A 14,489-nucleotide genomic window follows, 5' to 3' on the forward strand; every position below is an offset into this window, starting at 1 on the left:
ATGGCAACATAGCAGCATGGCAACATAGCAGCATGGCAACGTGGCAGGATGGCAACGTGGCAGAATCGCAGGATGGCAGCATATCAGCATGGCAACGTGGCAGGATGGCAACGTGGCAGCATGGCAGGATGGCAGCATATCAACATGGCAACGTGGCAGCATGGCTCTCCCTCTCTCGTTGAACTCCAGCAGACCTCCAGATGCTCCAGCCTCGTGATTGGCCGATTTAATCTTGATCATTTATCAGGTGAACCGTCTCTCAGATCTGATTTGAGGTTCTGACATCATCCACGGTGAAACGAGTCGCTTGTTATGAGAAGCTGTCTGACCTGTTTGGTCGACGGTCTCTGGCAGGAAACTGGCAGATCTGACAACTTCCATCTCAGGATGAATCACAGTGAATAATGCAGCTCCTGCAGTTTGTTGATGGAAAACCTGAGAACATTTAGCTTTCTTCCTGTTTACAGGAACATTTTTCCTTCCAGTTATGTCTAAACTTTACAGAAAAGGTGAAAAAATGATCTTCTGTTCCCGTCTTGTGACCTGCAGACAGTTTCTTTTAACACATCGCTGAGCCTTTTGTGTTGAGAACATTTCGTGCTCCTTGTCCAGCCAGTTTTCTTCCTCTTCCTTACCGTAAGCTGTTGGCACCAGATCTGTCTGGATTACCTGATAAGTCAGCTCTGACGCATTCAGGGGAAACTGTGGCATCGTCATCAAAACCTGCCCAGCAATACAGGCTGGAAACAAAAATCAGCATCAGACGTCCTTTTTTGTTGTTGTTTTTTTGGCTCTAATGGCCTTTAATTGATAGTTGACAGGAAAGTGGGTAATGAGAGAGAGAAGGGTCAGATATGTGGCAAAGGTCACCAGGCCAGGGATTGAACCTACGACAGCCGCTTCAAGGACTGAGGCCTCCATCGCTTTGCTTCACAATAAAACATTAAACCTTTAAAAACAGACAGTAGAACTGCAGAACAGTCAGCTCTGATCCCTGCATGAAAAGAAAGGAACCAGAACCTCTGCTGCCTGGTTTGGGTCCACTTATGATGTCATCAGAACATCAATGACCATGTGGAGGATCCGGCTGGACCGGAACCAGACCTTTTGCTCCAGGTGATATCAGGGTCACTAAGCGCCATGACAACAGAAAAGTCACAAGTTTACATACCCTCAGGTCACCCCAAAGTGAAAACAAAGTGATGACATCATAGCTTTTGATGTTTCTGATTGGTTAATTTAAATGGCCGAACACCTGCAGACGTGAGCAACAGCTGAAAATCAGACCAGATGTCAGGATGAAAACTTTGGACCTCCACCAGTTCACTTCTTCTTTGGGTCCAGAAGGTCCCACGTTTCTCTGTTGTTGCCAGTAAGATGAGTAGAGACATGATGGGACGTCCAACCAAGCAGGTTCTGGCCAGGAATTAATCCCATCTCATTATTGGGGTCAGAAGAGGTGCAGTGAAAGTTGCTCATGATCCAGCTGCAGGACCAAAATGACTAGTGAAGCACAACAAACGAGTTTCTCAGTAAACAAACTGTTGAACCGTGGAGTCAAACTAAAGTCTAAATGTCCACTTACTAAAATTCCTCATAAATATTGATTTATTGCAGTGATGGGTTATTTAAATTATAACTCGTGAAGTTGGTTGATTTTTAAACCTTCTCTGGTTTTCCCATCATAACTTCAACTTAACGTTCAAAGCACCAGGGACTTTATGGAAACGTCTTCAGATTTTATTGTGTGGTTTTAAAGGCTCCATGTTGAGGACAGTAAGAAATAAAGGCATAGTTTCTATTTTTGCTGCCAGCTGCTCTGCAGTAGCCCCTCTGCTGTGGGCTAATGCTAACGCTAACGCTCAGCCGCTCCAGTTTCAAGCTCTTCTTATTAATGTAAGAGTTAAAGGGTTAAATGTAATTAGATATTTRCTGCCTTTAACAAAAAGAACCAAGTCTATCAAAGCAATGTAGCAGTTTAGCTAGTTTTGATTTAAGGCATGAGGTGGCAGTTTATCATGATTCAGCCAAAGTAACAAAATAAACTGCAGTCTGATTTTTATTGCCAGTGTGTTTCTTCCTATTGACCAGTGAAAGGAAATAAAATGTGTTTCATGTGTTTTGCTGTAAGAATAACTTACTGGAGGGTTTATGTTTGTGCTGCAGAGCCGCAGCTAACAGCTAGCAGCTAGCAGCTAACAGCTAGCAGCTAACAGCTAGCTCCTCTCTTCAGCGGTACCGTTCAGCTGCTGTTGCTCCTCCTGCACTTTGGATTGAACCATTGTTCTAATAATGGGGGGGACTAAAAATTCATTTAAATTTTTTTCTTTCTTTTGCCTTTTCATATTGATATTGCTTAAATACAAGGGTTTCCTTCATGATTTCTTTGGGGCCGCAATTATAGACTTTTCCCAGATTGGGGGGTCCGGTCCCTCTCGACCCCCCGGGATTTACGCCCATGGTTTCTGGTCTTAACCCTTGTATGTTGAAATTGGGTCCAACCAACCCCACACACGTAAAACTTGTATCATTTTCCGTTTGCCTCAGTCCTCGCACGCACAAGGGGTAAAGACATGGGCCACTGAGAGACCATCTGGGACTGAAGCTCAGTGAGGAGGAAGCCATGACTCCAAACAAAAAAGTCACCTTAGTTTCCAGAAATCCACAGGGACCAAAGCTTAATCTCTGGAAAACGTCCTGCCGTCTTTATGGGTTAGGTTTGGCAACATCTAAAAGAAGCTGAAGTTCAGGCCCAAATGGGTCCAGATTGGTCCGGATTGGTCCAGATGGTTGATGTCCCTCAGCAGCCACAGTGGTTCCAAAGAGTCTTCAGGACAACGAGGTCCAAGTTCTGATCTCAGTCCCAGAGCTCATAGGTTCTGTATGAGTGAGGAAGTCTGACCGGGTTCTACTGGTACTGTCAGGACAAAGGTCAGAACTCCAGCTGACTGTTAGAAGAAGCTGGTTGAACCCAGAACATCGGACCCAGGTCGGCAGGGTTGTAGTACTCGAGATCGGTCTTGGTCTCGAGACCATTATTTGATGGTCTCGGTCTCGTCTCGGTCTTGGGCGCCGAGGACCCGGCATTTTATTTCAAGACCGCAGCTGAGAAAATATCACTAAACGTGCAGCAAACTGTCCAGTTTATTTGTTAACATTTTTGTTAACAAATAAATTTTTATGCACCGATTAAAATCCAACCAATTATGTGTTTCTGTTACTCCCCCTAACCCTCCTCACCTGTCACTCGCTCCAGACATGCGCAGTGGTTTCCTCTCAGCAGCAGAAGATGTCTGTCTAATAGTCAGTAATAAAATAAAGCTGCATAAATCATCAGAAACCCGACAGCTAACTCAGCAGCGCTTCGCTTTCACACACGGTGGAACGACGTCTAACTTTTATCATCACTTAGAAAAGAAGCTTAAAGAAGCTGAGCTACGATGACGTGATGTTAGCAAAGCTAGCTGAACAGAGACACAAAAGCATTGAGATGGAAAAAAGTCACTCACTGCCTGAATTATTGTGCAGAGATGTTGACTGACTTATCACACATATGGGACAACGCTGTGTCCAAAACTTCATTGTAATATCGGTACAATTTATTAAGTGTTTAATATCTATGTGTTTTTATGGGAATATGGATCTTTCAGATCAATTTGAGAAGTAATTTTGATCATATTTCACATTTTATCGTGTCATTTAGCGCAGGCCGCTGGTCTTGTCTTGATCTCGGGTTAGGTGGTCTTGACCACAACACTGCAGGTCAGTTTAATTATCGTTAAGGAAACTATTCTAGAGGCTAGCAGAACAAATTAGCACATCCAAACAGAACCAAAACAGGAACTGTTTGGTCTGATTTCAGGTCAGACAGAAATAAAAGCTGGAGTGAATGGAAGCATCTGGTTCCAGCTGCATGTTTTCTGTGAAGTTTTGGGTCAGAACTTTGTTTCTGAAGTCGTCCATGAAGGTTCTGTGGGTCGAGATGAACCAGAGAGAAAAACTTCACAAAAACCTTTTAAAGCTGATGAGTGCGGCAGACCAAACGCTGAGGAATGTTGTCAGGTCAGAATTACTCAACTTTCTGCTTGTCCTTTGTCTGCAGGTGTTTCCACTCGTCACTCAGCTTATTTCTATAATCCATTATTGTTTGTCTGGTATTACTTCAACAATGCTCAATTAAATGTTTTTTCTCTCTAAAGTGGCACCATATGAGGATTTTAGAAAGTAGAATTTATCTTTAATTCAGATAAAGAACCAGAAGTGGACTTAGAGGACCGACAGAGCAGAGCTGCGTCCTTGATCCAATATTTGGTCTGTGGAATATGAGTCAGAGTGAGACCTCCTTGAGAGGATTATTGGTCTGTGATGTAACTCAGGTTTAGGTTTCTTCATGGAGACCCATTTACTGACAGCTGGAACCAGTTTTCTTGGCCAGAACCCTTCAGGAAACTAAATCCAGTCATCTGATATGTTTGGAGGAATAAACGATTTGGATCATTTTCCTGCTGCTGGAACAGGAAGCAGATGAAGTCCAGATAAGGAAGTTCTGGAGTGGAAAAAGTCTGGAGAGGAAACCTGACCTGACAGTCAGATCCAATCATTCAGAGGAATCGTCCTGAAGAACTGCTACCAGGAATAAAACCCCACATAAAATTAGGTTTTAATGATCTGATATATTTTATTTTCATGTCATCATTTATGAACTGTAAGCAGAAAATCACAGGAATAGAAATGAAAGTTGGAAAACATCCAAAAGTGAAATAAACTTAATAATAATTTGATTTATTAAGCAATCTGTAGATGGGCCAGCATCCAACCAAACCAGCATCCAACCAAACCAGCATCCAACCAAACCAGCATCCAACCGGCTCCAGGTCCAGTGAGAAAGAGCCACTGGACCTGCTGGTTCTGTTCTGACCCAGCAGCAGAACCGGACCGGTTCTAATCTCCCCTCAGATCCAGACGGATTTGGAAAATTTAAATTCATGACAAACACAGACAGGAGGGTGAGAAGGGTGTCAGATGACGTGACCACAGCCAGGTGGGGGCGTGGCCTCAGCCAGGTGGGGGCGTGGCTTCAGCCAGGTGGGGGCGTGGCCTCAGCCAGGTGGGGGCGTGGCTTCAGCCAGGTATGTGCTGCAGCAGCAGGTGGAAGAGGCAGATGGTTTCAGAGCGATGGGTCTCTACCAGCTGATCGGTGCGGCGGTTCTGCTGACTCTGATGACTCCAGGTAGGAACCTGCTGACCTTCATCACCTGCAGGGTCAAAGGTCTTGATGCCAAACTGATTCAGATATGAAGCACAGAGATGTTCAGGGTGAATCAGATCTTTATTTTATTGTTTATTTATTTTACAGAAGCTAAAATAATTTGCTGTGATCATTTTGACAGAAACATTTTGACTTGTTCATATTAAAGTTAATATCAGGTATAATTTGGGCTGCATCTGGTTATTAGGAGGGAAATTATGATCAGAAGAAAGAATATAAGGTTAGATCTTCACAATCCAAACATGGTGAGGTTAATATCAGGTCCAAAGTCTCATGTTGAAAATAATTACATATAAAGATGCAATGGAGAGAAACTAAATACATGAGATTAATGACTAATAGCTAATAGCAGGTTTTATTCTTGATCTCTGGACAGAAACAAACTTGAAAACTGTTTTCTAGCTGGTGAGTTTAGATTTGATCATAACAGTTAAATAATGGTACCACCGGGGCGGATCTACTGGGGAGGCAGCTGCCACCCCAAACCAGAGCCTCGCCCCCCTGTTGCCACCCCAACTGGTGACTATGAATTCAATAAATAGTTATGGGAAATCGGACATTAAGCGCATGAATCTCTTTTTTCCGACAACATTGAATGCAACACAATGTAACCTGACACCTACTGCTGAGTGGCGGGAAGCGCGAGAGGACAGAGCGCGAGGCAGCAGCATTGATGGATGGATATAAATCACTGGACGTTACTGACTTATCGTAAGTCACACATGCGCCATGCTGTCCGTTGAGTCAACATTATGGGTGGTCAGGAAAATACCACAGTCACGCAAAGAATCTGAAAAATGGACGCAATATTTAGCGGTTAATTCAACTATGAATTAGATAAGCTTCAGATTTAACAGGTGAGGAAAAAGTTTTAACTTAAAGAAAAGATTGAACAAGTGAGCAGTGGGTCAGTTATGCTAGGCTAACTGTTGCTAGCCTGCTTTTGACTTTGCTAACCTTAGCATGTGCTGCGCACTGAGCACTAAAACAGGTCAACCTGCCACCACGTCATCAGTAGAGCAGCTGTTTAAATGAGCTAATCAACCCTGAAAATAATCCAAATATAGACATTAAGTCTGACAGCATAATGTAACAGACTAAATGTTCTGTTTTGGTGTTTTTGATACTTTTTGTGTGGGAAATGTTTGTTTCTTTGGTGTTGATTCCTCAGATCGGTAATCTCTGCTCTATGCAGGCACGTGCAGATGGGGGGGGGCCGGGGGGCTTGGGCACCTGCCCTTTTTGCTCCTTGCCCCCAAAGTGCCCTTTTGGTCAATTTTTATTTATTTATTTTATTTGTTGTATCATTATTTTCTAAACCCTCTTCTGACACATAACGTACTAAAATTCTTATTATTATTATTATTATTATTTTTATTTTTTTTTTTTTTGTACAACATAATAAGCCCTCTGGTCACCCTATTACCTTTGACCTTTTGCCCGTGACGCATGACCCAGTTGCCTCTCGCGCAGTGAGATGAGGCGGCTAACTGGAGCTCAACGTAGCGAACGTTCCAGATTATAAAACAGTTTTTGGTGAATAAAAAACGTTTTTGGTGAATAAAGTGGAGACTTGCTGCTTGTCAGATGATGGAAAACGTTGAAGTATCGTTTCTGCTTCAGCTCGGAGTCGCGGTTTAAGCAGAGAGGTAATGAAATACAACAGACACTGACAGGCCTCTGCGTCTGCCTTTCTCTGAAGAACTACTGAGGGGAGGAGACAGCCAGGTGAGGAGAAACTGTTCTTATCTATCATTCAGTATTTTATCATACAGGCTGTTGTTGTTGTGCTATTAGCTAGCTGCTAGCTAACGACTTTGCTAGCAAAGCTAGATAACTAAAAGCTTCTCCCATGTATCTATAATGATTTCAGTCATTCTTCAGTATTTATTATGCMATAAGGCTCATCGCCCGTCCAGAACCGATCATCTCCATATGGATAAATGTCAGATCTTCTAATTTCCTTTGCTGCATGATGTACATTTCATTTATTCTGGCGTTAGGTAAATGTATCCTGAAGGAGAAAAACACTTAAATAAAAGTCCAACAAGGATATTCATTTAGAATTAACAATAACTCAGCCTGAATTACCATGATGGATATAATGAATGTAATAAAAGTTTATCATTAATGAAGGAAAAAACTCAACCAGACTTTAAGTTTCTGGTTCTCAGAGTATGAAGTTAAATTTGTTTCCTAATTATTCAATGAAACAAAAACTAACCTCAGTTAGTAAAATAAAATTGTAATCAAAACTTTTGGAATTAATGATTTCTTTTTAAAAAACAAAATTGTTTTTAAATTAAATAACAAATTTTTGTCTTGTGAACTTAAAAAGTTATTTGCCAAACATAAACTTTTATTTATACACATCAGACGTCATTTGAGAATCACAAGCAAAACTTAGAATATCAAGAAATATTTCTGACAAGCGCAAATAAGTTTGCTTTGCAAAAAAAAATCACTTCATGAGACACAAATGTGTGATTTAAATGTTTAAAAAGGTTTTTAAGCAAAACTCAGCAGCTTTTCTCATGGTGACATTAACTATTCAATATTTGCCTTTATTTTTATTTTTCCTGCAGTCCAGTTAAAGTTTGCTGCAGCTCTGCTGTCCTGACCGTCTTCATCTCCACTCAGCAAACAGGCAGATCTGTTACAGATTGCAGTCACTGAAAGGTGGCTTTGAGCCCTTGTTTATATTTTAATAGTGTAATTCTGTAAAGACTAAATATGTCTGGTGGTCCAGCTCTGATTTACATATGTTGCTAAATTGCAGGTTTGAATATTGCAAAACTTCCCTATAACAAAATGCAGACAGAAATGACTAATAAAATATCTTACATATGCATAGTGTTATGCTCTGTATAGATATTTCCCTTAGCTTTGATTGTATATCTCACAATTTTGTCATTTATTATTGTTTATTAAACTCTGAAAGCTGTTTGTTCATATTCTGTCCTAGAATGAGGTTAGATGGGCTTTTGTTTTTTTGAGCTCCTCCCCTTTAGTGGCCTCTGCACGGCCCCGGCTCTATCTGCTGCTGAGCTGTTGTCTGTCGGTCGCCATGGCAACGGGTCAGCGTAAAGCGACACACAGTGGGAAAAGGCAGAATAGAAGTGGTGTTTGGTTCTCACCTGTTTATCAGCTTTATTACCTTCACTGTCTGCAGACGCTGCAATTCATAAGTTAAACAAGCAACAAAAACTGAACTAATCCTCAAACTGCGGCTCCTGCAGCATATTTAAAATAAAACGACTGACCAATATAAGAGAAATTTGCCCCTTTTTGCATCTTGACAGAACTAACAGAAACTAAACTGTTTATAGATTTGTATCACGGAGTCGCGGTTTGACAATTTTAATGCAAAGTTGCTCTAAAAGTTGCATTAAAAGTCCATTAAAAATGCCAACTTTGCATGATTTTGTAAAATATGATAATTTAATKCAAAGTTGGCATTTTTAATGGACTTTTAATGCAACTTTTAGAGCAACTTTGCATTAAATTGTCATTATTTACGGAATGACACTTCATGACAACTGTTATAAACATCCATAAAGACGTCTTTATGTTCATGACAGATGTTATGTCAGTCTTATGCACCCCTTCAAATAAAGTGTTACCGAATTTATCAAACATCAGTTTTCTCCTCTTTATTTTAAATCGTATTTAATATCTGATAACAAATGATGGCACTACGAATATTTTTGTGACAGATTTCTGCTCGTCCTGCATTGGGATAAAATGGTTTTCTGGACATAATGAATCACATAGTGACTAATCCAGTAATACATATTAATTAGCAGGAGTATGAAAGACAAAAATAATTAACTATACTATATTAATCAATTATATTTAAGCCTCAGTGCTACATGAAGCTCATTTTGAAACAATGCAAGTTAAAAACATTATTTTGCAACAAGTAAATTAAGTAAATTAAGTCCAATGTTAGGTCTGTGTGAGCTAAACGTGAGAATGAGACGTTTTATTTATATATATATATATATATACATACATACATACTGGCATATGCTGCCACCCCTGAAAAAATCCATGCCCCCCTCTTGCCACCCCATAAATATTTTTCTAGATCCGCCCCTGGGCATCAAAAAAAAAAAGTCAGACAGCAACAGGAAGGAGAAAATCTTCAGAGAAACTAGTAAAATATAATTTCATGGCTTCACTAAACGGTTTATCAAAGTTGAAGAAGCTGCTAAAACTCAAACCCAGATTCCTCGGATCAAACCAAACCATCCGAAACGCTTTCAGACGTTCAGTCACGTCTGCAGGGAGATAGAAATATATAAATAGAAACGTCCTTCACGTTTTCCAACCATGGGGAATTTCTGTGACTCACAAACAGATAAAGGTTCTAGTGAGATGAATGAACAGGCAGATCAGTTAAAGCTTGTTTGGCCCACAGTTTACTGGACCCGTTCTGGTTCCAGTCCCTGAAGAAAAACACTTCAACCCACAGAAAGTTTCTCCCTCCAGATTCTCTTGCTCTCAATCTGCTGCCGTCTTAGCAGAGACTCTCCACAGGGCCGGTGGGCTAAAGAGACGGCTGATTAAAGTCTGAGGCTAAACCAGCAGAGGTACAAACTGCTACAGATCACACTGAACCGAAACCCTAACCAGAGGTCAGAGGTTAAACCAGCTAGAGCTGCGATCACAGTCACCGTTTCTGAACACTGACTGTAGAGACTCCTGGACGAGAAAAACTTATATAAACTCTACTTTTAGTTTTTATTCTGTTTCCTCAGCAGAGAGTTCTGGACTGGAACCACTTCCTGTGGTCCAGGTTGATCGGGTTTGGGTCTGGTCAGTCCTGGGATCTTCTCCAGAATCTGGCAGACTCTAACAGAGTTTATCTCCAACTAGATCCAATAGGTTAGAAAAGCAGAGATTATAAGATGATCAGTGAATATTGAAGCTTTGTGTGGAGGGAGTGGCTTGTTTGTCCAGACAGTCAGTGAATGCCTCTCCACCATAAAGCCACTCACTGTGTAACAAAAGACACCATCTGTCATCAGGACCAGAGCCTGAAACTATGCTGGAAAATGTGTGTTTACATTTCTTTGAGCTGAAGCAGCCAAACCGGTCCGACACGCTGCTGGCAGTGGGACAGAGTCCAAGGAGCACAGCGGCGCCCCCTTCAGGTTTTCTGATGGAAAAACCTCAAACTGGAAAAATTGGTCTGGAGGGTGAAAGGAACGGAAAATATTCTAATTTACTTTCATGATTTACTTTGGGTGGATTTTAGGTCGGCACAAAGATGTTAGTGGTGTTGCCATAGTAACATGACTTGCTGATGAGCAAGTCTTGTGAGGATTTGGGTTTTCTGTGTTTATTTGGTTCCTGTGTTTCCCGTCTGCCCCTTGATTGTTCCCAGTTGTCCCTTGTTTTCCCCTGATTACCTTCCCTGTGTAATTTTACCCGCCTGTGTCTCTTGTTCCCGGTCGGGTCCTTGTTGTGCCTCCATCCTGTCCCAGATGTCTGTAGTCCGGTGTTTTCGCAGCGCTACCAGTGTGTCTGAGTTCCCAGCCTCATTGTTCACCTGTGATCGTCATTAAAACATCCTCACCACCACCAGCAACCAATTCATGACAAATGTATCCCAGTGTGTTTTAAAGTCTGTGGGCTCTCTGGACTCAGTGAGTGTTTCCAGGTATTTGGAAAAACTTCATTTATAAACTCACATCTGATAACGAAGCGTTCCTAATGAGAGCGTCTTCATGACCTACAACATCGCTGAGCTCTATCTGATTCACAACATGCTTCTGTTTTAACCCTTGTATGTTGAAATGGGGTCCAACTGACACCACACACGTAAAACCTGTATCATTTTCCATAGATCTCTCCGTTTGCCTCAGTTCTCGCACGCACCAGGGTTAAAGCAGCTCCTAAAGCTCTCTGCTTCCTGTGACATCATAGAAACAAAGGAATCAGCCCAGATATCAGAACCTGCTGGTTCAGTCCTGGTCCAGACACCAGAAGGTTCTAACAGTGACATGATGGGAACGTCCAGCCATCACGGCTCTGGAGGGAATCGACCTCAGAACCAGACTTCTCCTTCTAATAGTTTGTTTTCTGTTTTTCAGAGTCAGAGTCGCAGCTCTCAGGTACGTCCATCTGTTCATGCTTTTCACATTTAGTCAGTCCCTGAATGCAAAGTACAAACCGGATCCCAAAAAAGTTGGGACAAGGAGCAATCAGTGGCTGGAAAAAGGAAATTGAACATATAACAAACAGCAGGGAGACCAATTAACACTAATCAGGTCAATTGATAACATGATTGGGTATAAAAAGCTTCTTAGAGTGTCAGCGTCTCTCTGAAGCCAGGATGGAAAGAGGATCATCAATTCCACCATCGTTGGGCAGAAAGATGGTGCAGCAATACCAGGATGGTGGAACCCAGCGTAAAACAGCAAAGACTTAAGTTACCATCACCAACCGAGCAGAACATCATCAGCAGATCCAGAGAATCTGGAACAATCGCTGTGCGTAAGGGTCAAGGCCGTAAAACTACTGATGCTCCTGATCTCTGGGCCCTGAAACGTCACTGCACCTCAAACAGGAACGTCTAGGGAATAACAGCCTGGGCTCCCGAATACTTCCAGAAAGCATCGTCAGTGAACACAATCCATCCGCCGCTGCAGCTGAAACTCTACAGGTCAAAGAGGAAGGTGGACAAAGACGACTGAACAGTTAGAGGCCTGATGGAGACCAGTCCTATTTCTAAACCTGAGAATCTGGTCTCCTCTGTCCCCAGACGTCTGCTGAGTGTTGGAAGGAGAAGTGGAGACGCCACAGTGGTACAAATGGTCTTGTCCAACTTTTTGGGATTTGTTGACGTCATGAAATTCTGAATCAACATATTTTCCCTTAAAATGAAACATCTCAGTTTAAACTTTTGATCTGTGATTTGTGTTTTATTGTAGATAAAATATTAGATGTTGGCACCTCCACATCACTGCATTCAGTTTTTATTCACACTTTGTTTAGTGTCCAAACTGTTTTGGAATCTGGTTTGTAGATCCAGCTAAAAACATCCACATGACAGGAGGTGAGATGCAGGAAGCTTAGAGTAAATGTAGATGTCCATGTGTCCTCAGATTGTGGTCAACCAGCACTAAACACCAGGATCGTTGGAGGAGCGGAGGCTCCTCAAGGGTCGTGGCCCTGGCAGGTCAGTCTGGAGACCTCGTCTCACTTCTGTGGAGGATCTCTGATCAGCAGCGAGTGGGTTCTGACTGCAGGTCACTGCATTATCAGGTCAGCACAAAAGGCAAAACGGTTGATTAGTTTGGAAGAGAGATCTGTCGAGGTTTACAGTCTTCTGTGTTTGTCTCTTCTGGAAATTCTTCCAGTAACATAGGTTCAGCAAAACTGGTTCTGGGTCTTCAGAGTCTGACAGGAACCAACCCAAACAAAGTCACCCGGACAGTAGCACAGGTTATCCGTCACCCAAGCTTCAGCATTTCTACTCTGGACAACGACATCGCCCTGATAAAGCTCTCCTCAGCCGTGACGTTCAACAGCTACATCTCGCCGGTCTGCCTGGCGGCGGCGGACAGCAGCTTCTACAGCGGCGTCGACTCCTGGGTCACCGGCTGGGGCAACATTGGATCTAGTGGTGGGTCTCACTGCAGAACAGAGCTACTCTGTTCAACTTGTGCTTAAGCTGGATATTCTTCTAAAACAATCAGATTCGCCATGAAAGAACCAGTAGAAGCAAAGCTGGCTGGATCCTGTAGAGCAGATTTCAAATCAGTATTTGTCAAAACATTAGAAGGTGCCGTCTCCCTCCTTTTTTACAGTATCTGAGTAAAACTCTTGACAATTCCAGCACTTAGCAAAAAATGTAACGGTGGTGATCCTAACTGGCCTGAAACGGGAAACATTTAGTTTTATTGCCACACAGAGGAAAGTGGATGTTTTTAGTCTGTTAAACAGTGATGGTCACTTCAATAGTACCAGCGTTGGGCTGCCGGGGCCAGCGGGGCCGTCTCTGCTAGCCCAAGAAAATTGAAAAGAAAAAGTGCAAAATGTTTTAATCATACTTAATTTTATCTATAATTATAAGTTTATTCTACAAACGAGTTGCTTATTGGTAGTATTGAGGTTTCACTTTAATTTCCTACCTTAAAAAGTGATTTAAACGCATCTGGTGAGCAGCTCCATATATATATTCAGAATATATTCAAATATACCTCAAAAATGGTAAATAATCAAGTAGGTATATCATTTATTGCTCCAGATTTAAACTTTATGAAAAGTAAAAGAATAACTGATAAACTGACAGAGTATACAGGTGAGCTAATGGCAACATGAATGGCTTTAGAATGAGGAAATGGAAAAAAGTTTTTAATTTGCTCAGATTCTAGCAGCGCATTAATTAGTATCCAAGAGGTAAATTCAGAATCAAGGCAAGATATTATATTGGATATAATTTACTTAATTTCCAGGATTAAAAATCAGGACTCTGAGGTTAAATTAGTTTGGATTCCTGCCCACATCGGCGTGGGAGGAAATGAGTTGGCAGACAGTTTTACTAAAAAACCTCAAGAAAGGAAACTGGTGATTTGAATATTAAGATAAGTAACAATGAGATAAAGGAATATATCAAGGGAAAATGGCAAGAACAATGGGACAGAGGAGAGAAAGCGATTTTATAAAAAAAGTTGGGGAATGTAGGAAAAATAACAGAAGTAACAGTGAAGATGTTATTTCTAGAATTAGGTTTGGACACACAGGGTTAAATAATACTCTAAAGTTAATTAATAAACATAAATAATACAGGTTGTTGTAGTTATTGTGGAGAACTAGAAACTACAACATATTTTCCTAGAATGCAACAAATATGTACGGGAAAGAGAGGAACTACTTAGAGAGTTAAGTAGAAATAAAAATAAGTTAGATATTAGAGTTGTTTCTGAGATCATCAGGGGATGTAGTTTTTGATAGTATTTTTAATTTTTTTGAAGAACGGGTTTTATGAGGAGGATATGAGCTTCTGATCCAAACTCCAACCTGGAAGGTGGCAGTAATGCACCTTAAAGTTGTTTTCCAACCGCCATAAAACAAAGAAGAAGAAGCAGCAGCTCCGCCTCAGGCTGTTCTAATTTTTTTTTTTTTTTTTTTTTTTTTTTTTTTTTTTTTTTTTTTATTATCATATGCAACAAACATTGTATCAGCATCAGATGTAAACAAATCTAAA

General features: G+C 41.3%; 1 protein-coding gene across 2 annotated transcripts; it reads left to right on the plus strand.

Moving 5' to 3' along the window:
• Positions 1-5,048: 5,048 nt before the first annotated feature.
• On the plus strand, positions 5,049-13,302 carry LOC103469498 (serine protease 27). Of its 2 annotated transcripts, none has more exons than XM_008417207.2 (4): positions 5,049-5,230; positions 11,371-11,391; positions 12,385-12,544; positions 12,640-13,302. In XM_008417207.2, exons 1-4 carry the CDS (start codon positions 5,176-5,178, stop codon positions 12,950-12,952), a joined length of 549 nt encoding a protein of 182 aa, XP_008415429.1. In that variant the 5' UTR covers positions 5,049-5,175; the 3' UTR covers positions 12,953-13,302. The 2 variants fall into 2 exon arrangements, with proteins under 2 accessions (XP_008415429.1, XP_017161922.1); XM_017306433.1 differs by lacking the exon at positions 5,049-5,230 and adding an exon at positions 5,907-5,980.
• Positions 13,303-14,489: the final 1,187 nt, after the last annotated feature.

Source organism: Poecilia reticulata, linkage group LG8 (genome assembly GCF_000633615.1).
Source record: "Poecilia reticulata strain Guanapo linkage group LG8, Guppy_female_1.0+MT, whole genome shotgun sequence".
Taxonomy (NCBI): Eukaryota; Metazoa; Chordata; class Actinopteri; order Cyprinodontiformes; family Poeciliidae; genus Poecilia; species Poecilia reticulata.